The sequence below is a fragment of the Chlamydotis macqueenii genome, chromosome 5, assembly GCF_036417535.1.
Source record: "Chlamydotis macqueenii isolate bChlMac1 chromosome 5, bChlMac1.mat, whole genome shotgun sequence".
In the NCBI taxonomy this organism is placed as follows: domain Eukaryota; kingdom Metazoa; phylum Chordata; class Aves; order Otidiformes; family Otididae; genus Chlamydotis; species Chlamydotis macqueenii.
In genome coordinates this window covers 2700561-2721675 of record NC_141560.1, presented here as the reverse complement: position 1 = coordinate 2721675, position 21115 = coordinate 2700561, and the positions used below count along the sequence as shown (strand labels likewise).

The window sequence follows — 21115 nt, the reverse complement described above, 5'->3', positions numbered from 1 at the left end:
ATGGAGGTGTTTCCCTTCGAGGGAAATCTTGAGTTTGTGGTGAGCACGCATGAGGCCGCGCTACCCAGATGAGCGGTGGCTGCTCGCATTTTCCCCTGCTTTGCCTCCCTCCTGTGCTGCCTGCGAGCACTAAAAAACCGAGTAAAAGTAGGTTTTTCTGTCAAACAAGCGTAGCCCAGGATATGTAATTCCCAGTCAACTTAGAGGGGAGGTGGCCAGGAGGGGTTAGGGAGTGGTTTACATGGATTCGTGCCGGGGAGCTCGGCCGGGCAGCCCCCAGCGCGGGAGGTAACCGGTAACGGCCGCCATTTCCCCTCCCGCTGGCGGCGGGAAGCGCGCGCGGGGCGGCCCCCCGCCGGGGAGGAGTGGCCGCGCCGCCTCAGTGCCGCCGCCATGGCGGGCTTCGTGCGGGAGCTGGAGCGGCGGGGCGGGCCGGCGCTGCGGCTGGAGCAGCGGGCGGCGGGCGGCGTGGGCTGCGTGGTGTGGGACGCCGCGCTGGTCCTCGCCAAATTCCTAGAGACCGGTGTTTGTCCCCTCGCCCGCCGTCACGTCCTCGAGCTGGGGGCCGGTACCGGCGCCGTCGGCATCATGGCGGCCACGCTGGGGTGAGCGGGGCCGGGGGTGGCGGGCGGCCGGGGCCGCTCCGCGGGGGCGAGAGGAGCAGACCCCCGCTGATTGTGCCTCCGCCTTTTATCCCCCTTTATCGTATTACCTATGTAAAATCTTTTAAAATTCACGTAAAATGCGGGGTTTTTTGTACTCCGGGGGCTGGTGGTGGTGAGTTGGGCCCTAACCCCGGGTGTGTTACAGGGCAAACGTGACAGTCACCGACCTTGAGGAGCTGCAGGAGCTGTTGATGGTTAATATAGAGAACAACAAACATTTGGTCACAGGGTCAGTCCGAGCCAAGGTACTGAAATGGTTTGTATGAGCCTTTAATGTTTCTGTTCCGCTTTGACGGGGTTTCTGCTCTTGCTTTGTTAAGTTGCTAAATAAACCTGAAAACTGCTGTGAAGGGGGAGCTCAGTATAAGAACACAGTACTTATGTTTTATGCTCAGTCCTTTAGTGCGCGTTGTGTTATTACTGAAGCTTGTTTTTGCCTTGTTTTCACCTTGTTTTGCTTCTTTTTAGGGGTGAAGATGTAACAGAATTTCAGCCTCCCCCCGATTACATACTAATGGCTGATTGCATTTACTATGAGGAGGTAAATGAGGACTTTGCAAAACCCCTATGAAAACTTCCTTGGGAAGGGTGTGGGTTCACTGTGAGAAGTGTTCGAATAAATGTTCTGCTGGCATTTTGGTCCCCATGGTTTAGAAGAATATGTATAACAAGACTGGAAAAGGCATTTTTTAACAGATTCAAGGCCATTTGAGGTTCAACCAAAGACGACTTTGTGTTTAAAAAAAACCTCTAAACTTAATATTTGTGGCCCCCCCCCCTTTTTTTTTCCTATGAAGGAATGAAGTATGAAGCAAAACATTGTAACTGATAGTTGTGAGCTGCTTAGTGCATTGGTAAATGAAATTTAATAGTGCCACATCCGCATTGTTTGGGTTCTCCTCACACTTCCCTTGGGACAGCAACAGGAGAAATCATGCTCCGGCTAAGTGTTTGCTGTAGGCTGCCCCATCTCCTCAGCTGGAGCTCTGTGGGCTGTGCGCAGAGAGCTGACGGGAGTTGCAAGAAGAGGGGAATGACCTGAAGAACCCCCTGTCCCAGTGCCCTTTCAGTGGTCTTAGCAGCCCCTTGCACTGGTGCCCTGCGTGCTGGTGCTGTTGCTGTACATCGTGGTCTGGATCTGAGCCGTGTTCCAAGACTGGTTGAGAAAACACTCACTTTTGAAACATGTTGAGAAGTAGTCATTGCTGGGCACCTCAAGGAAATGCCCACTCAGCAGTGTGGGATGGTTTTGGCTTTGATACTAGTTCAGTTTTCTTGGTCTGTGAAACTCTTCTCCTGTGCGGTCTCCCTTTCTCCTCTGCTTTCCAGCTTGCCCCCGTGTTCTTTTTGTCCCAGTTAAAGTACTAAAAATAACTCCCTGAAAAGCAAAACTGGAAAGTTCTCTCTTGGGTGAAGACTTTTCTCTAGTTAGAGGGTATTGTACCGGTAAAATTAACTTGAAATCTAAGCGGGAAATACTTAACCTCTTTTGGGCAGTCGTTAGAACCGTTACTGAAGACACTGAAGGACCTTACTGGCCCCGATACGTGCGTCTTGTGCTGTTACGAACAGAGGACTGTGGGAAAGAATCCTGAAATTGAGAGAAAGTACTTTGAGGTAAGTGTTTCTTAGGGTGTGCTTTTTGAACACTAGGAAAATACCTTGGACAGACGGTCTTTGTATTGGATCAGCTGAACGTCAGCGCTCCTTGTACAAATTCAGTTGCCTGCACAAAGCAGAGTTTGTAGCAGGAGAAGCGTGTCTGTCTTTAGATGGGGCGGGAAATTTGGCTGGTGATTCTTGACATTATTGTCCAACTTCCCAGTAGAGATTTTCTGGATACTTACTGAGATTTCCTTCCCTCAAAATGTCGAACTAACCTTTCTTCCCTTCCTGATCTTAACTGTATTGATGCTTTTGCTCCAGGCAGCCAGAATCACGTAGGTTGTTAAAAACCTCTCTAGCTTGTGGTGCCTTCCAGATTTGCAAAAGGGCCACCCTACGTGAGGCAATACCTGCCAAAATCAAAACAGGCTGTTTTGTAGGAGCAAGTGAGTTACGAGAGGTTATTGGGAGGATCAAAAATCAGTTTGGTGAAAACTTATTTCCTTGTAGTGCGTCCCATTGAAAGCAGAGGGGAAGTACAGGTAAAGTTTTCCAGGGTAGCTCAGGAACTGAAGACTCTCTGCTAAGAGAGAGTGTTAAGAGGTGATATAATTAAATAGTCCAGCTGTGTCTTCTGTGCAGGTGAAGAAAAGGAACACGGGTAACAGCTGAATTCTTGAGGTTCTGGGCATGACAGTGCAGGATTTAACTCTGCACCTGTGAATTCTGCTGAAAAGCAGCCCTTGTGGAGGAGTACTGGCTTATACGTAATAACGATACTACCACAAAAAAGGGGAAGGGCAAGAATTCCCAAGTGATTTGTACGTGTTAATAAAAGCGCCTCTCTGATAATTCGCCATGCCTCGAACTTTGTGGGGTTCCCGACTGCGAGGAGGGTTGCCATAACTGAGATCAGCTCTGGTGGGGCGCTGCTCCCACAATAAACACAAGAGGTGTAGGTTATTTCTGGATGATTTCTGCTTGCTTGTAATTTATTGCCAGGGTTCAGCCAAGTTAATCATCTGAGCACATTGCGGAGTTGATGCTGGGTTTTCTTAGTCCTTTTTTTTTTTCCCCCTTCCCCTTCCATTGAGAAGGTTGGCCGACAGAGGCAGGTGCTGTGGTTTGGCTTAGCACTTTGGGGACTGGAGGAAGCAAAACGTTTTATTACAAGCTTTTTGTTTTTTTTCTTAAACGTTACAAGATATCTGTAGCTTTGGGTGGGCGCAGTAGTAGATAAAATGAGGGTAAGCGTGCTGCACGCGGTGGAAAAATGACTTGTGCGTTTGTAGAGGCCTTTAGAGGAACGGTCTGAGCGCGGTGGTTCCAGCCTCCTAAGGCTTTCTGCCATCGTGCAGGACACTGTGGGACCTTTTTAACCAAACACGCTTAGTTCAAAAGGGCAGTCGGTGTCACTTGAATTCTTTTGTGTGTTCTCCGATAACCAGCTGCTTCAGAGGGACTTTGAGCTGGAAAAAATTCCCCTGGATAAGCACGATGAGGAGTATCGCAGCGAAGACATTCATATCGTGAATATCCACAGGAAACAAGCGGTAGGTTCATTTAACCGGCGCAGCGAACGCTGCCAGGAATTCACAGAGCTGCTGTTGACTTGGCGTAGCGTGAGCGTTCCTGAACTGGCTGTGAAATAGCGTCAGGGACCCTGCGAAACTGCAGAGCGGAACCGTGCGCGTATGGAGGAGCTGCTTTGTCCTGCAGCCCGGCTCTCTGCCAGGTGCCAGCCTCTGTGTTCAGCAGGACCACCCTTGAGCAGCACGCTGACTTTCTCTTCTGCTTCCGCCTCTGTAGTGCAGTGGGATCTGAAAACTGAAGTTCTGAGTTGCCAAAGTAATAAAAATAATACACCCACCGCTGCTTTTAGTACTGTGTGCTCTGCTGTACAGCCCTCTCCCCAAAAGCAGTCTGTAGAGGTGGTGCTTAGCGCCTGTCCGGGTGATTTAGATCATTTTTTTTGGTTAATTGGTGGAGCAGACAGTTGTGCGTGAAGAAAGTCTTTTGCATATTGTGCTGACACAACATACGGGTCCGGTGCCTGAACAGAAATGGGTCACTTAAAAGTACTTTGCTTTTTTAAATCTCTTCACAGAATTTTCCATCGTGAGATCTTTGACCGCAATATCTGTCCTCTGGCAGCTGGTAGAGCTCTGGAGAAGAGGGAGAGGGTATAGAATAACACCACAGAGGGACTGCCTCCAGTGTGGTTTGTGACTCATCTACGGAAAACGGCTTCTCGATGGTGGACTTGGCGTGAGGCGCCAGCGGGAGTGGGCTCGCTGGAATAGATCCACTGATAGCGCCTTCCAGGAGGGCAGACCTGAGGTGTTGGTGTCTGCAGCCCGGGGCAGAGGAGGGCAGAAAACGGAACCGGCGCTTCATCCGGAGCAGCGCCGGGCGCAAGTTGTGGTTACCTCTGCCGGGCAGCCGCTTGTCAGAGTGGCGAGCGGCTTCCTGTGCGCTCACAGAGCGGATCCCAGGACGCCGCACCGAAGGCTCTGTGAGGAGAAAACCGCGAGCGGGCTCAATCACGCAGCCTACGGAGCCGGTCAATAAAACAAACCCCACCTGAGATGGGTCTTGGATGGTGGGGGTTTTTTCAGCCTGTGGTTTCTGTGTGGTTCCTGCGGTGCAGGGGCCCTGGGACTCTCGTTCCAGGAGCAGGATAGGTGCTGCACAGATAAAACACGCAGATGGTCTTCGTGCCTGCGTGGAAGTGTTCTTTTTAATTTCACCTGCGCTTTTCTGGTACAAGGATCTGCAGCGTTAAAAGTTTGGCACCTTCAAACGATTCTAGTGAGCAGGTTCGTTGTTGCTGTTGGTATTCCTCACCAAGCTGCCTCTTGTTTTTGCGCAGCGATGGCTTTGAGATTTAATTTCAAAAGAAATCACTTCTGCTCTGTAGTGGAAGCGGCTGTGGCTGCCTGCGTCATCCCACAGCCCTGAGCGCACGCTGTGGAAGTCGGTCTGCTGCGACAGAGGTGCTGCTTGGCGTGGGTTGTAACGGCCTGTTAATTCCTCATTCACACGGTGCGCTGTGTGAGTGGTCCCTGCTTCTGAATATTTAAGCTAAATCTGCTGAATTTTCTCCAAACCTCAGCTGTTGGGTTCGAGGGAGCCCTGTTCAGTCACCCGGGCGCTTGCAGGACCTGCCCTAAGCTCAGGCTCCCTTTATCTCCCGTAAGAGCGTTTCCTTGCAGGCTTCCCACTCCCTGAAACGCAGCTTGCAAAGCACAGCAGCAGTGATTAGTGAATGCACGGCAAAGCGAGATGTAATTTGTCGTAACCGCGCATGTTATTTGTTAACTTGTTATGAAAAGAGCTGTGTAATTAACCGCTGGCCTGCAGGAAGGTATTTACGGGCGTGTTTATGCCAGCGTGGCTTCCCTGGTGGAAGCTCTTGTTCAGAGTTGTCCGAAGGTGCGCTCCAAGGCCCCCGGGATGGGGGGAACAGCGTTTCTCGGGGGTTTGGTGCCGACAGGATAATTGTATTTTATGTACAGGGCGTGCAATTTCAGCACTTCCTTTTATACGCGAGCTTAGATCTCACAGAAGCAAAAAAGGAGGAAGTCGTGCTTTTTTGGCAGCTGCTCCTCCGTGCCCTCAACTTCACGCGTGTGATGCTGAAGTTGTGAACAACGTCGGGCGAGAGGGATCTTGGGGGGGGAGGCTGGGTCCCGTCACACCCCGCGCCATCTCCCCGTCACCGGCTGCACCCGCTGCGAGGGGGGATGTAAAACCCAACCGCTTCTGCTGCGGCTGCTCGGTCTCCGTGAAGAGGAAACCGCTGCTCGCCAGGGGAGCGAGGAGAGGGGGGTCACGTGCATGAGGGCTGCCGCCTCTGCGTCTTGTATCTGGAGCTATCAGACAAAACGGTTTCTTTTTTTGGAGGGGATAAAAAGGGCTTTTGGAAAGGGGATTGGGATTCTGCCAGTGGCTACCATGGCACAAGGATTCCTGCTTTTAACTGGGAGCAGGCGTGGGGCTTTCATGGAAACCGGGGGTGTGAGGGAGATGATGGTCCTACTTCTTGCCAGCCTCTCCACTCCTTCATCTGTCCCGTTTGTCTCCATTGGCTTTTTGTCCCAGCTCAGTCCGCTCGGGGAGAGCGTGTGTCGTGGTTGCGCTGCTCCCATAAACGTGGGGTCTCTTCGTCGAGGTTTGGCCGTGGTGCAGCACCCAACTTTGCCGATGTTGGGCTCTGCCTGGCCCCTGAGGCGCAGCAGGCGCTTGTGAGGCCAACGCCTGTCCCTGCCCGCACCATACTGGCCCAAATCCGCCCCAGCGCTCTCTGCGTCGGAGAGCTCGTTCCTCCCTTGGCTCCGACGGGTGCGCAGCTGCCTCTGAGCTGGCTGTCGCCGGAGCCGGCAGCAGCGTTCGAGCTGGGTACCCATCCTCCGCGTCGTCTTGCAAAAATTTGATTGCACCCTCGCAAGAGGGAGCAGCAAACCTCCCTGTGCTGCAGCTGCGGGAGTGGCTTTGGTGCCACTGGTCACAGGCGGAGATGTTTGGGAGACCGTGGCGTTTGCCGAACGTCACAAATAATGGATAATTTTCTGGAATAATTGCAGCACCAGCTTGAACGATGGGAAAGGTGCTGCGTGGGTTGTGGGCGTGGAGGTCGCGGGTGATTCCTGCGGGAGAGCTGTGATGGTTGTGTGCCAGGGCGGCACTGTGATCAGACCACAGCCTTGGCGGGTGGCTCCTTCCCGCCCTGTCCCTGCAGTGACACCCGTGCCTCGGCGACACCCGTGCAGTGCCGTCGTCCTGGCCCCGCTGGGGCTTTGCCGGGCTGCTTGCTCTGCTACGACAGCCGGGGCGGCTTTTCGCTTCCATTTAGCTTGACACAGCGGGGGTGCCGGGGATGACCGCTCTGCACTCAGGGAGGGAGCGGAGCGTTTAATGCCAGCTCAGCACCGGCCGCAGAAATCGCTGATCGCTTCTTGTCGCAATATTAGTTGCGACAGCTCAGAAACCTGCGGGACCTCGGGAGGTTCACCCTTGAATTTTTTTTTTTTTTTTTTTTTTCTTTGTTAGGAAGAGCACAGGACACGGGGCAGCTGCCGCAGAGTGTGCCGGCATCCGGTTCCGACCATCCGCAAGCGATTCCCATGCGTCTCCCGGTGCTGCTGCAAAGTCCCGTGGGACTGTGTGAGGCCAGGACCCTCCGCCCACGCGTCCCACAGGGCTGGTGGCTCCGCAGCTGTATAATAATTTTCCGCGGCATGTAATCCTGAAGAAATGGATTTGCCTCTTAGAAACTGATACTTCTTGCCCGCGACGTTAAGAGGTAGGGTTAGAAAAGGCTTTTTATTAGGGCAGATCTGCTCCCACGGATTGCGGCGGCTCCTCAGTGAATGGGCAGATGGCTGGGTTACACCGTGTCTCTGGCTCACTTAGAGGGAGCAGATGCCCCGGAGCGCGCAACTGGTCGCTGCCATTGTGCTGTTTGCTGAGCCTCAGCCGAGGAGCTGCTGCAAATGGCGCAGCAACGCCGTAACTCGCCTGCTCGGCGACGGGAGGTTACGTACAGGGACTCCCATCCCCGGCTGCGCGTGCCTTCTGCCTTGTAGGTCCGCGAGAGTTCAGCCGTGCCCGGCTGAAGGAGAGAGAAGGAGCATGGGATCCCAGTTTCCATGTGCCCTGCCTGGGGGAGAAACAAAACCAAACCGTAGCAGTTTGGGCTGTTTTCTGCAAAAGGGCTGGGTGAGGCTCCCTGGGGACTGTGGTGGGCGTGGCACTAGTGGGTGACTGCGGTGCTGGCAGGGAGGACGCAGATGGGAACCGCCAGCCCCCTTAGCTTGCTGCCAGTGCCGTGCCCTGTGGTCCCCGGGGCGGGGAAGCCGTGGGACCTCCACCTCACAGTCCAGCAGTTGTCACCTCCTTTCACATCCTGAAACAAAAAAAAAACTTTATTCTCTGCTGCTGAGCAGTGAGGTTTTTGCAACCGCCGCCGCGAGTACGAGCGTTTGAGCGCTCCCAGCCCTGCAGAGTGGCCCAGGGCCTCGGCAGTGTGACGGTGCAGGTGGCCCATGCTGGCTTCTGAGTTCAGTGGCCTCTTCCGAGGATCACCTTCTCTTCCCAGCCTCTGTCCCGTGGGAAGGGGAAGGAACATGCCAATGAGCGCAGAAAGCACCAGCTGCAATTCCGGCAAATGTTTTGCAGCCCTTGGAGAGGTTTCTGGAGGATGCTTCCCGCTGCTCCTTGGGATGGATGGCTGAGTCCACCCTGGATTTGCTGTGGGAGGTTTCTCCCAGCACCACGTGCTGTGGGACCTACGAGCCTGAGGTTGCGTGGGCCAGTCAACATCGCCTCTGTCTTCACTCCTGTAATTAGCGCGTGCCGATTATTTCTGCCCTCGCCAGCTCCCACCTGGGACGTGGGGGCAGCCGAGGGCTTGTCAGGGTGACTCGGAGCGGGTGATGATACAGGGCTTGTGCTGTGGCTTGGTGATATTTGTGTTCCACTTGCTGTTTGTTTTTTTTAAAAAAAAAAAAGGAAAAGACTGCATAAGGGAGAAGACGGCAGTGGGCGGGAGGGAGGTGGGGGTGCCGTGGGGAGGCAGCCGGGCTGGAGATGGCTCTTGCCGAGCTGGGCTGTGGTCCGTGGTGCCCTGCCAGCGCCGGCCGGGAAGGGCAGGCAGCCCTGTGCCGACGGCCGGTGCGGCTGCCGGTGGGACGGGGAGGACGCGTGGCATGGCCCTCTCCACGCGCACCGCCATGAGTGCACCCATTTCCTTTCTCTTGTGGCAACCAGGCAGGCAAAAACCATGTTGCTTCCCACTGCTTCCGCGCCCTGCCCCGGACGAGGTTTTGCTCGCAGTGATGCAGCGCTCGGCGGCCTCGAGGCCCCATCCCGACGCGTCCCTGTCCCAGCACGTCCCCGTCCCGGCACATCCCCATCCCTCCTGAGCTCGCATTTCCCATTGTGCCTGAAACCTCTGACTCATCCGTCTCGCGGCCAGGGCCGAGCTGCTCCTCTCCAGTGCAAACCTGGACACGTGGCAAGGGCAGCCACTGCCTCCCCAGCTCACCGGCCTTTCTGTTCCCCTCCGCGGCGGCAGGAAAAAATAACCCAGCACGTGCGCTGAGCATTGCCCTGAAAATAAAATTGCGGGTGGAAGGAAAGCCCTTGTGCCCGACGGGACGTCCCAGGAGGGGCTTCGGGCTCTCCCTCCTGCTGGATGCGTGACAGGGAAGAAGCAGCTCCAAAAAGCCACGTTTGGGGAAGCAGCGTGTCCCTGGACACCTGTGCAGTAGGGCTGCCTCCATCCCCTTCCGTGTGTCCCCAAAACCCTCCTCCAGGTGACATCCACGGCACAGAGCCCGGCTTGGCCACCCCCCAGCCGCTTCCCCTCGCTGTGCCGGTCACCTCCAGGTGCTAAATCCAGCTGGTGTTTGAGGGAGTGCATCGCTTTTGAGGGGTTTGCATCATTTTGGTGGGGAATGCATTGCTTTTTTGGGGGGAATGCACCTTTTCTGGTGGATGTGCATCATTTTTAGGGGGAGCGCACCACTTTGGGGTGCACCATTTCCTCAGCCAGCCCGATTTCCTTTTGCTTTGAATGCAGAGAAAGAGTTAAGCAGCTACAGGCTCATGTGGATTTGGGCCAGATATTTAAAGATCCACGGCTGGGAAAGGAAAGGGGAGGTGTGATAGTCTCCAAACGCTCCCCACAAACACCTCGGAGCCTCCCGCTGCCGGCACCGTCCCCGTGCAGAGGCAGAAAAATGCCTTTCTCCTATTTTTGGCTCTCCGACGGTGTCATTAGAATAATCTGGGATTGGAAAAAAATGTTGCTGTGCAAAATTGCCCGGGAAGGCAAAAAAAAAAAAAAAAGTAGAAGTCTGGGATGCTGCAGGGTAAAGGTGATGGGGATGGAGAGGACGTGCGCGGCCGGGGTCAAACACGAGCTGCAGGGGTGGCGACGGGGACGAGCCGTGCCGACGTGACACGGAGCAATTTAATAGACACGTCCTTAATAACGTCCCAGGAGAGGGGGGTTTAAATAGAGACGAGGCACCTCCCAGGGCGGGTTATCCAGGCCAGCGGGACGTGCTCAGCTCCGTGCCAGTGCTGGGGACACTTCTGCAGCCTTGTCACCGATGCCACCAGGCAGAGCCCCGGACACCACGCCGGCTCGCAGCCACCCTTTGCCCCGCGCGGGTCTCCTGCCCTCGGCCTCCTTTGCCCCTTGGACGACTTGGCAAAGTCCAAAGCTAAACATTAGCTCAGGGCTCGGAGCAGCTGCCGTCGGCCACCGCGCCGCCCTCAGCCGTCCCCTGGCCAGGTTGAACCTCGTCCCCTTGGGCTCCGGGGGAGAAACTCGTGGAGGCGGAGGCCGAGCCCCCATTTTGTGTCCCCAAACTCACAGCTCGAGTTCATCCATGTTGCTGTCCTGTAGCTGTGGTACCTCCATCACGAGCCTTTTTTTTTTTTTATGGCAACTCCAATCATGGGCAAAGCCTGCCCGGCCGGGTCGGAGAGCATCCTTCTCACCCCGAGTTGTCCCCCGTGCCGGGTCAGAGGAGGACCAGAGCATCTTCCTCTGCATCCAGAGCCCAGAGGCCTTGCCCGGATGCACCCCCCGGCTAGCAGAAGGCCCTTTTTGGGGGGAATAAACCCCTCTAAAGGGCAGGGATGCTCCTCCCCAGCCCCAGCAGCACCGCCCTGCAGCGCCCATCCCCAAGGGGCCCACAGAGGGTCCCCATGTGCCCACTGGCTGCCGGCTCTGCTCGAACACCCGCCACGGCGCGCGATCGTTGCACGGTTAATTGGATTTGGCCGCTGCGACAGAAGGGCTGGGGATTAGGGCGCAGAGGAGGAATTACTGACGGGGACGGGAGCTGCCCTCGGGGGTCTTTTGTCCGGGGGGATTACTGGTGGGGTCTGATGGACGGGGTTCGATGGTCGGCGTAATCGCTTGGCGCAGCGTCGCGGGCGGCCCTCGGGTGCGGGGAGCCGCGGGGTTCGCCCCTTCCATGGGCAAACCTCCCGGCTCTGCTCGGGCTGAGGGCTCAGCGCCGGGGCTGAAGGATGCTCTGGGTACGTTTGCACGAAGGAAGCTGCTCCATCCGCTGCCAAATTCCGGGAAGGGGCCGTGCTCCCCGCTGTGCACTGCCCAAATGGAGGGGCCGCTCCTGGAACCCACCCGGTAGCCACCAGCAAACGATGGAGCCGTCCTTTCCCGACGATGTCCCGCGGTATTTAACGGCAGCCTCTCGGGAAGGGGCTGTGCTTTTAGTTCCCATTTCTTGCTGACAGAGCAGCTCAGAGTTTCCCAGTGTGGGGGGAAACACCAAAAAATGCCCCGTAAAGGGATGGGGACGCCGGTTCTTGCCCCATGCGGGGCTCTTCCGAGCTTGGAGGGGACCTGTCAGGAGAACCCAACCTGGGGGGTGGGCATGCAGCACCGCAGACCCGGGATTTGCCCGATGTGCTGTCCATGAACACCGATTTTGTGGTAGAATAGCAAAAAACAAAACCCCAAAACAAATAGGTGCTGCAGTTCTTGGTGGGAGAGCGGCGGTGACGGCACTTGGGATTTTGGGGAGGACGCGGCTCCGCTCCGGGCCAGCCGCCGGCACGCTGGCTGTGCAAGGCCCAGATTTGGCTGGTGGGGGCTGAGGGAGCCGGGGAGCTGCTCGGGACGGTCTGAGCCGCGCAAGGCAGGTTTGAGCGGTCCGGGAACAGGTAATACCTGCCGCGCCTCATGGCGGGGATTACGGGCGTAGCCGTCAGGGCGTGCACACCGTGGCGGGACAGGTACAACCCCACGGCCGAGCCCGCGCCTCGCTCCCAGCCGGCTTCAGCCATAAAAAAAAAGGGAGGCTGAGCAACAGAGGGGGGCGAACGTGCCCACCGCCGTTCTGCTCCGGGTGCTCGGCAAAGCCAACGCGGTGGCGTGGCCGGTACGGCCCGGGAGCGGCGTCGGAGGGGAGACGCAGGCACTGGCGTGCCCAAGGATGGCCAGGAAGCTTCGAGAAATCTCCTTTTCCACCCAAATCCCCAGTTTGCAACCAAACCCCGGCGTCGACTGAGTTTGGCAAAGCCAAGAGCGTGATTCACCGGGGTGCAACACGCGACCGCGTGCACCGGCCGTCAGCGTGGGGTCCGCTTGCAGCCTGCCAAACGTCTTTCATCAACAGGTTTTTGACTGTATGGAAACACGGGAGAGCGGCAGGGTTTTTACGCTGCCAAACGCGGCCCTCGGCATTCACCGCGCGGGAGTTAATTGGTTTTCTTCATGCTAATTGCGAGGGGAAGTGAAGAATGCCCTTAATTGGAGGGCAAATCAGCCGTGCAGAACCGGCTGGATTTACCAAGCCGGTGTACAAAACATGCCGGCTCTCACCCTTGCCATGGCAACAGGGGAATGTATTTAGGAGCTGTGATGGGGTAACGGGGGTCTGGTGGGACGCATTTTGGCTGGAAGCGTCGTGTAAGACCCAACAGAAGGACGCTTGGTCCAAGGGGGGGACCCGTTTCACCCCAACTTCTCCCACCCCCTCTTCCCGGCGTGCCCTAAATCCGGCCGAACGGCCGGATTTAGGGCACGCCGGGAAGAGGGGGTGGGAGAACCAGGTCACCCTCCACACCACAGGAACCAGGATGCAAAACGCTTGCTCTGGTTTGCCGCATCCGACAAAGTGATTTTTTTTTTTTTTTTTTTTTTTTTGTTCTGGTTGACCACCTTGGGACCGAGCCCATCGCTGGGCCAACAGCAAAGGTCGGGGCGGTATTTGGGACGGGCAGCGAGAAAAAAAAAGTGACTTTTTCAGCAAAATTGGTGGAATAATACGTAATAATTTGCAGAGATTCGTCCGGTTTTGCAGGGACGGGGAGAGCTCCATGAGTCCATCGGCGTCGCGATGGGGAGAGAAATTTGGGAGCAGAGAGCGGCTTTAGAAAGACCCTGGGATTTGCCTCCGCAGCCGCTCCCAAGGGAAATTTAGATGTTTTCTCCTCTTCCACTTCCAAGCCCTGCCAGGACGTCTGGTTACACAGGTCAAAAAAAAGCCATGTGACTATGAAAATCATATTGAAACGAGCCGAAACTTAATTAGGTCACATCCTTTAGAAGCAACTTGTGATCTGGCGATGCAAATCGCAACCTGCCTTGGTGCACGCACCCGGCTTGGTGAAACCCTCGGCGCCGCTGGCCCATCCTTGTGCCGAAATTTGGGGTTTTCTCCTGGGACAAACCTTTTTGCCCCCGATTTGCAGCCTGCCCTGGGTACGGGGAACTTGCAGAGCCACATCCCGCAAGCGCTACCGGCTCCGTCGACCTTCTTGCTTTCGTTTTAGCTGCTCGTTACGTGTAAGGCACATTCAAGAGCGAAAAGAAGGGGAGATGTGGGGAGGGACGCGGGGACGGGGCATCCCAGTGCCTCTGAGGGTTGGGAGTGGGAAACGGGGGCTTGCTGGCACCCCATTAAACCAAAGCTCCTTCAGCAACCTGAGCTGAGAAAGGAGAGTAACTCCAATTTCCAGCATCGCACACTGAGGTCCTGCCTGGAAAATATGACGGCAGCTAATGAGGAAAGCACGCCGGTGTGATTTCCCTCCCAAGCCAAACAGCTGGGGAAAAAATCAGGAAAACTTGGGATCTCTACGGTTTGCTGCGAGACGAAACCCTCCCGTGGTTTTGTTCTGGGGTGTCAGCCTGGCTGTGCCTGAAGCGAAACCGTGGGGCTCCCCGCTTCCAGGGCTGCGGCACGGGCGATGCTCGTCGGCACCGGGGGCAAAGTTAACGGTGGGGTTGGCGCCGTCGTTCCCACTAGAGCTTTCCCAAGGAGGTGAGCGGGCGCCGTCCGCCTCCCGAATGCGGGCCTTGGGTCAATATTGACCCTCTCGTTAACCCACGCCCGCCGGCATCACGTGGATGTGATTTATGGAGGAGCGGCACTCGCTCTCTGGCTTTGTGGTGCTGAGATTTGACCCCTCTGATGGCTCCGTGCCGGGGCTGCTCCGCGCGCCACAGCACACTTTTTTTGGGGGGAAAAGACCTCAATGCTTTTACTTGACGTGCTGTCCACAGGAGACTGTACACAACCAGGTGTAAAACCCCGGCGAGAGCTCGCTGCTGCCCTCCCCGCGGGACCCGTTCGACTTTCTCAGGATCTCTTGTGGCGTATGGGATCAAACAGCTCTCCACTTCCAACTTCGCAGCCTCTGGAAAGTGAAAGGGAAACCTTCTCCCACTGGCTTTTCCACCAGATAACTGGGATCCAGCCTCCTGCCACCCCGCTTCGGATGTGCCAAGATTTTACACGAGATTTTATGTCTTGGTTTGGGAGGAGAAAGCAAGGCCATAGCTATACTGCTTGGCAACAGATTGCCTTCCGAAAAAAAACCAACCCCAAAACCCCAAACGCAAGTGTTCTGTATATAATTCAGTGGGAAGGCCTGCAGGCAACGCCCTGTAAGTTTGCTGTCGGGGCAGCCTGAGCTGTGAGCGCGTTGTGGAGGGGATATTTTGGGAAGGTGGAAGCTGGCGCCAGGAAGACGGGGCTGCTGAGATGGCGAGGTTGCTCCCAAAGCTTCACGCTTGCAGAAGGAAAGGACAGAAGCGCCCAGATCGGGTCCCTGAGTCCCCCCCCCAAACCGAGCGAGGATGCCATGGTCTCCCCAGAATTCACCCGGCGGCACCGAAAGCCGCGGCAGAGCCGTTGTTCCTTGCCATGACCCCCCCAGCAGCCGTCTAGCAGCACGAGGGGGCTTCAGCTGCAGCGACTTTCACGTTTGCATGGCATCACAAGGCATTTTTCATCCAGCGCCGTGCCTGACGGCGGCCCCACGCGTGCCGCAGCCAAGCTGAGTGCATTAAATGTTGGCTCCGCTACAGAAATATCATCCCGCTCTTTTATTTTTTTTTTTTTCCAAGAGCTCCAAGCTGACAAAGCAGCTGGCGTGGAAAGATGCTCGGGGAGCTCGCGCTGCTGCGCCGGCTCGCCCGGCTCTGGTCCTCCCGTTCCGCTGCCCCAGCTGGCGTTTTCCCAGCGTTTTGGTGGGAGGGAGCGGGCAGCGCAGATCCCACCAGAGCTGATTGAGAGGATTTTGGACCCGCTGCGGGACGCCGAGCCCCCAGCCTGCTGCTTCTCCCGGAATATGGACCGGGAGCCCGCAAACAGACGCGCCACGTGCAGCTGTCGCTTCCAGCACGGGCAGGGTCTTTGCCAGGAGAAGCAACGCCGGCACAGCTGTAGTCTGGATTTCCTCGTGTCTTTGGGAGGTGGCTTCACTTCCAGCATTAATTGCTTTCTTAATTATGATCGTCACCCTCTGCACCCTTCTGCAGTGTCTCGCAGGGAGCGCCGCTTGTTTGCGACGCTGGATCACCTGGCGGTTTTTTTTTTTCCCAACCCTGTTTATTTATTAGCCGGCATTACCTTCCAAGCCAACCGGATTTAATATTTTCGTTACAGTTGGCAAAGATTTTATTGACCGTGGAGAGGCAGAAATCACTGCCACAGACCCACGGCGCAGTGGAGACGCCGAGGTCGGGCCCGAGCAGCCCATCGCCCACCGGATCGACGTCCCAAACCCGAAGGGAACTGGGGAAGCAGGAACTCGGGTATCTTTTTTTTTTTTTTTCCTCCGTGCTGCTCGTCAGAGCCTCGCTGTTGGCACGTAACTTACTCCAGACACACGCTGTATGTGCACATACATTCCTGGGCCATGCGATCAGACCGGAAAAGATTGCACTCAGCCTCGGAACCGCAGCAGGAAGAAGGCCGGGGAAAAGCTGTGCATTAACCGACGCGCGAGCGCTGCAGCCTCCAGAAAAGCTGCAGTCGACACTTCTTTTTTTTTTTAGGAGACACGGTGCTAAAAGAGGAACCGCGGGGGGACGCGTGGTTGGAAAGGCCTAGATGGGTGTGGGAGGGAAGTGCTTTTATTTTGGCAAAGTCCTCCTCCCTCTCACAAATCTCCGCAGAAGTAGTCTGTGCAGCAGGAGGGCCGGCCCTTCCCAGGATCCCGCTCCAAGAGGAATATCACTGAGGCAGCTTCTCCCACCAGCCCAGCCTTTCTTAGTCCCCTCTCCCGCCGCCGACCGCCACGGCTGAGGTGCTGCTGGGAGCGGTCTCACCCAGCCCACGCTCACGCCCTCCCGGTGCCGGCTCAGCAGGGCGACGCCAAACTGCATCCCGTGTCTGATCCGAACCCGGATTTGGGCACCGTCCCCGCCGCGTAGCGGAGGGAACAGCAGGGTGGCCGAGCAGCAGCGTGGCTGCTCTGAGCATTGGGTGTTTCGGCATGGACGCCATGCACTCTGCTCTGTGCTCCGAGCATCACCGGAGCGGGACGAGGCGCTCGGCACCGGTGGGACCAGGAGCTGTGGCAGGAGCGGGGCTGAGCCCGCAGCCTCCCCACCGACGGGTGCAGGGCTTTCGTGCTAAAGCAGCGCCGTGCCGGAGCGGTGCCGCGCCGGGGCGTTACGCGCATCAGTCGCTCACCGGCGCCGCAGCAGCATTTGCATAATTTCAATTATGTTTCCAAAACGGGGAACAGGCTCTGACAATAACAACGCTGCAGCACCTTGAAAAATCAGAGAAGACGGAAAACCGTCGTCTCGGCCCTGCAAACTCACAGGTGCCGTCGCAGTACGAGAAAGGATGCAACAACCCAAGTTTTGCTGTTGAAACCAATGGAAATAAATTCGTTTGAGGAAGAGCGAGCCTCCCCTCAGGCACTGCTCTGCCTCTCTGCCCAGTACCGGTCACCCTCCCGTCCCCGCCACCCTCCACACAGCCCCCATCCTCTTCCTCATCCTCTGCTTCCCTCAGGAGCATCCCAGCCATGACCGCTTCTGCCTTTCCCCATTTTCTCCTACACCTGAAGGCAAAAGAAACCCAAGGCTGAGGGAGCCGGCTGTGCCCTCCTCCCACCTCCCCGTATCTGCCATCGGCGCGTTGAGACATCGCTGCCTACGAGGAGGGCGCAACAGGATATTTATTCTTCGTTAGTCACCTCGCCCTCCCTATCTGTCATCTGCAAGCGCCCCGGCTTGAACTGCAGGTTTGTTAAGCAGGCTGCTTCGTACCCACGCAGCCACGGCGCGGCTGTCCCGGAGCCTTCCCCGGTGCCGCCGAGCACATTTTTGGCAACCTGGGGATGCTGGGGAGTTTGGCAGCTGTTAAACACATCCCCAGACCCGGTGCCTCAGACAGCAATTTCTTTTTCCAAGGCGGTCGCTGGGAGGTGGGTTAGAGCTCAGGAGTGAGCCCGCTTGCCGTGAGCCTCCTCTCCAGACCGGAACCAACAGCAAAATTTTCTGCGTCTCGGCGTTAAGCAGCCTGCGACTCATTAGCGATCCAAGAAAGGAAGAAGCCGCAAGCTTCGGAGGAGAGACATCGATTCATAAAACCCTCGAGTGTTGGGAAACTCCCGTTTTTGCGAAGGCCCAAAAGCAGCCCGGCCGCTGAATAATGCATCAGGCTGCCGCGAAGCTGGCGAACGCCAGGCGGAACGAGTTAATCCACAGCTCCTGCTCGGATGCCAGCGCTCCTCCAGCGTCAACGTGATTAACCAGTTTCACTACTTGGAGCGTTTCTGGGAGGACCGGGAGCTGCCAGAGAGCCTGGAAGAGGGGAAGGAAAAGCTGTGGGGTTCCTTCTTCCCCACGGCACAGCGGGGCTGGGGGAACATCAGCATGGTGAGGAGGCAACCACGAGCGAAAGCAAGCGTAGCTTTGGAGCAAGGTGTTTGCAGGGTGTGACCTGGGGACCTTGGTTGAAGGAAACCCACGGGCGACTTCAAACGAGGTGAAAAGCTGTAGCTCATCCTCACGGGGCGATGTATCCCCTTCCGTAAATCCCCGATGGGAACAAAAGCTGGGAAGCCAACGGTGACCCTGGCTCACACACGCTCGCATACTCAAGATGCTTGGAGGCGACGGGCTGGAGGACTTTGAATCCATGAACTGGCCCAAGGTTGTAAGATGAGCCAGAGCGAGATCCAGGCACCGCACCTTGGCAGCGATTCAACGCCTTCCACAAGCGCAGCGCCGGACGCCAGCGACTTTCGCGTCGGCCCTTGCTGAGCTTGGCTCGCCTTCCAGCCAGCAGGTGCTGGGGAAGTTTGTCCCGAACCTTTGTGTCGGGCAGCAAGAAGAAAATCGAGCACACCAGCCGCGTCTGTCCTGCCGCTGCCCCTCGCCTCCCCCTGGAAATGCTTTTATTTTCAGCGCTGACGTGAAAACCAGTCCAGTGCAGGTCGCTGCAGCTGAAACAACCCTTGAGATTGAAAATACGAGTGACATGTAATTTGAACATTTAGACACGATGCAATTTGAAGGCTTAGACAGACAGGCTCGCTTTGGAGGGAAAGGCAGAGCCAAGTCACCGCTTTTCCTTGCAAAAACTTCCGGCTCCACGGTGAGAGACGGGGGCTGGGTTTGGTTCCAGTTAGGGCAGCAGATTGAAAGCCACAAGTACGTGATAGGAGAAGCTTCCCGGAGAGCTGGGTCAGTTCCAGCCTAATCCAGCCCCCGTGGGGAAAGGGCGTTCTGGCAGATGTTAAGCTAATGGGATAACCGCACCAGCGCACCTCGCTCCGCCGACGGGCGGCAGCTGCAAGTTACCGGCCGCGGGGTTCGCGTCTGCTCTGCGACGGCCCCCCTGGTTTCGAAAGGAAAATGTAGAAAGCCCCTCAGGGCAAAACCAGCAAATATTCACAGCGCGAGGACTACGCAATCCCACGTTCCACGCGCGCAAAGTGCAAAGTCTCCTGGAAAAGCACGCCAAGCAAATATTGCTTCCCAGTTAGAAGCTTGGCGCCGGTTCCACCGTGCAGCCTTACCCTGGCTCGTTTGTTCTTGGAATACCAGCTTCAAACCAACACCAGAGGTATTTCGGGACCAGAGTCGGCCCTGGACGCTTTCCTCCGCTCCTCTCCGTCCCCAGCAGCAGCGACCCGGGCGCTGGAGGCTCCCCGCCTGCCCCGGTCCCCAGGACACAGGGACCCTCGCGGCCTTGGGGACGAGCATCGCTGCAGCTCAGGCACGCGAAGAGCAACGCAGTCTTCTCTACCAGGCCTGGTTAAGCCTGGGAAAACGCTTCCCTCGCTACTGCCGTCTGCCAGCCGGCCCGCCCCGTCTGTCCCGCTCTCCTGTGACCGCGGAGGCCGAGGGCTGGTGTGGCACAGCCGAGTGCACCGCACGCTGTCCCGGGATGCTTCACTTTTCCCCTCCCAAAATGTGAAATAAGAGTGCACTCCCGTAAACCAGCCGGACAACTGCGTGCAACGCCTTTTGCTGCAGCTTTGCACGAGTTTTCATCTCCCGCACGATGAGAGGCACAACCTCCCCTCCTGCTCCACCAGAAGGAAACTTCGGGACGAAGCCGGCGCCCGGCCCGGGCAGCGTTGCCCCCATTGTATCTCAAACAAGGAGCCCATTCTAGGCACAGGCGCAGAAACAAGTTCAGGAGTTCAGTTTGTTATCTACACCTCGCCTTCCTTCTCTCCTCTTTTTAACCACTGAGGGAGTTTCCACCGCGTCTGGGGCACGAGGGGTGCCTGTGCTGAGCCAGGAAACAATGGTGGTACCCTCTCCAGGTTGCACTCAGCTGAAAACTCCTAAGGAAAAAAAAAAAAAGCGTTTCAGGCGTACAGCAATTTTCCAGCATTCTCAATTTCCATCTCTCACAAAACAGACACCCATTAAATCCTGCCTAAGTATTTTTTTCTAACTAACGCTGTCTTCAAAGACGCAACGAAGGAAACCAGTACCAGAGGAGCGCCGTGCATCCTCTGAAAGGGAAAAAAATTTCTCTTGAGGCGAAGCAAGGGCCTGAGCCTGTTAAACCGCTGTGAGTCTCAGGCTGGAGAATTCAGCAGATGACTCACATCTTTACCACCTTTTTTTTTTTTTTTTTCCCCTCCTCTCTTTTTTAAGGAGGCCAGAGATACCTGTTCTTAAGCAAGAGCAGAGCGACTTCCTGAACAATGCACCGCGTACCCAGTTTACCGCCTCTCGCACAAGCTCCCAGCGCCGGCCGGGGACGCACCCCTGCCCGCCGAGCACCGCGGGGCTCTGACTCACCCGCTTCACCCCTTCGGAACTGACGGCAGGGCTAAAATTACACCGCTCCTCGGGGCGCTCCGAATTTTGAAAGCGAGGTGGAGCGCGGCACTCGAGTCACCCGCCTCAGCCTGAAGTCCTGAAAGCGCCCGCTCAGGCATAATTCTGAAACGTAGACTTGAGCAGCGCCGGTGCCGGAGTCGTGCTTAGGATGTCAGAAGAGGAAGAGAGTTGGTAGATGCCACTAACTCACCAACAGCTTCCTCCCAAAGCGAGGGGAACTTTTTTATTTTTTAATTTTCCAGAAAGCGCCGAAGCCAAAGCGATTTCAGATTCCGCACACTGAGCCCTTCAGGCTGGACAGATGTGAGAAATCAATCCAAGATAGAAAGCACAACTGCGCGTTAGAGGGAAGTCTGAGTCACGGTGCGCGCAACCAAGGCTGCTTCCAGGCTCCAGAGCAAGTTCTCCGCTCCCACCGGTTGCTTCTCCCATTCCCAGTTCCCAGCGACGAGGGAAACAGCGCTCAGGTCCATTAGCGAAGCGACCAGCTGTTTTGATGATGCAACTATTTCATTTTATTTTTTTTTAAATCAAGACGTTCCTTTGGAAGGACTACCGTATTAGCAGGGTTAATTTCCAGTGAGGGATGGCAGGCACATTTTTTCCAAACCCTGTCCACGAGCTCTGTGACTGGGGGGAAAAAAAAAAGCCGTGCCGAGGCGTGAGTCACGGTGCGGTTCGGGAAGGGTGCTCTCAGGAGTCACGCTAACTGCTGCCGTAACAAAAGTCCGATTTAGAACGA

The 21115-nt window shown here is 56.4% G+C and overlaps 1 protein-coding gene across 5 annotated transcripts; it reads left to right on the top strand.

The window, feature by feature from the left end:
* Positions 1-379: 379 nt before the first annotated feature.
* Positions 380-7552, top strand: VCPKMT (valosin containing protein lysine methyltransferase). Of its 5 annotated transcripts, XM_010117919.2 has the most exons (6): positions 380-605; positions 811-921; positions 1134-1206; positions 2163-2282; positions 3719-3823; positions 4378-4887. In XM_010117919.2, exons 1-6 carry the CDS (start codon positions 394-396, stop codon positions 4390-4392), a joined length of 636 nt encoding a protein of 211 aa, XP_010116221.2. In that variant the 5' UTR covers positions 380-393; the 3' UTR covers positions 4393-4887. The 5 variants fall into 5 exon arrangements, with proteins under 5 accessions (XP_010116221.2, XP_086605919.1, XP_086605922.1 ...); XM_086749793.1 differs by lacking the exons at positions 3719-3823; positions 4378-4887 and adding an exon at positions 7323-7552; XM_086749796.1 differs by lacking the exon at positions 3719-3823.
* Positions 7553-21115: the final 13563 nt, after the last annotated feature.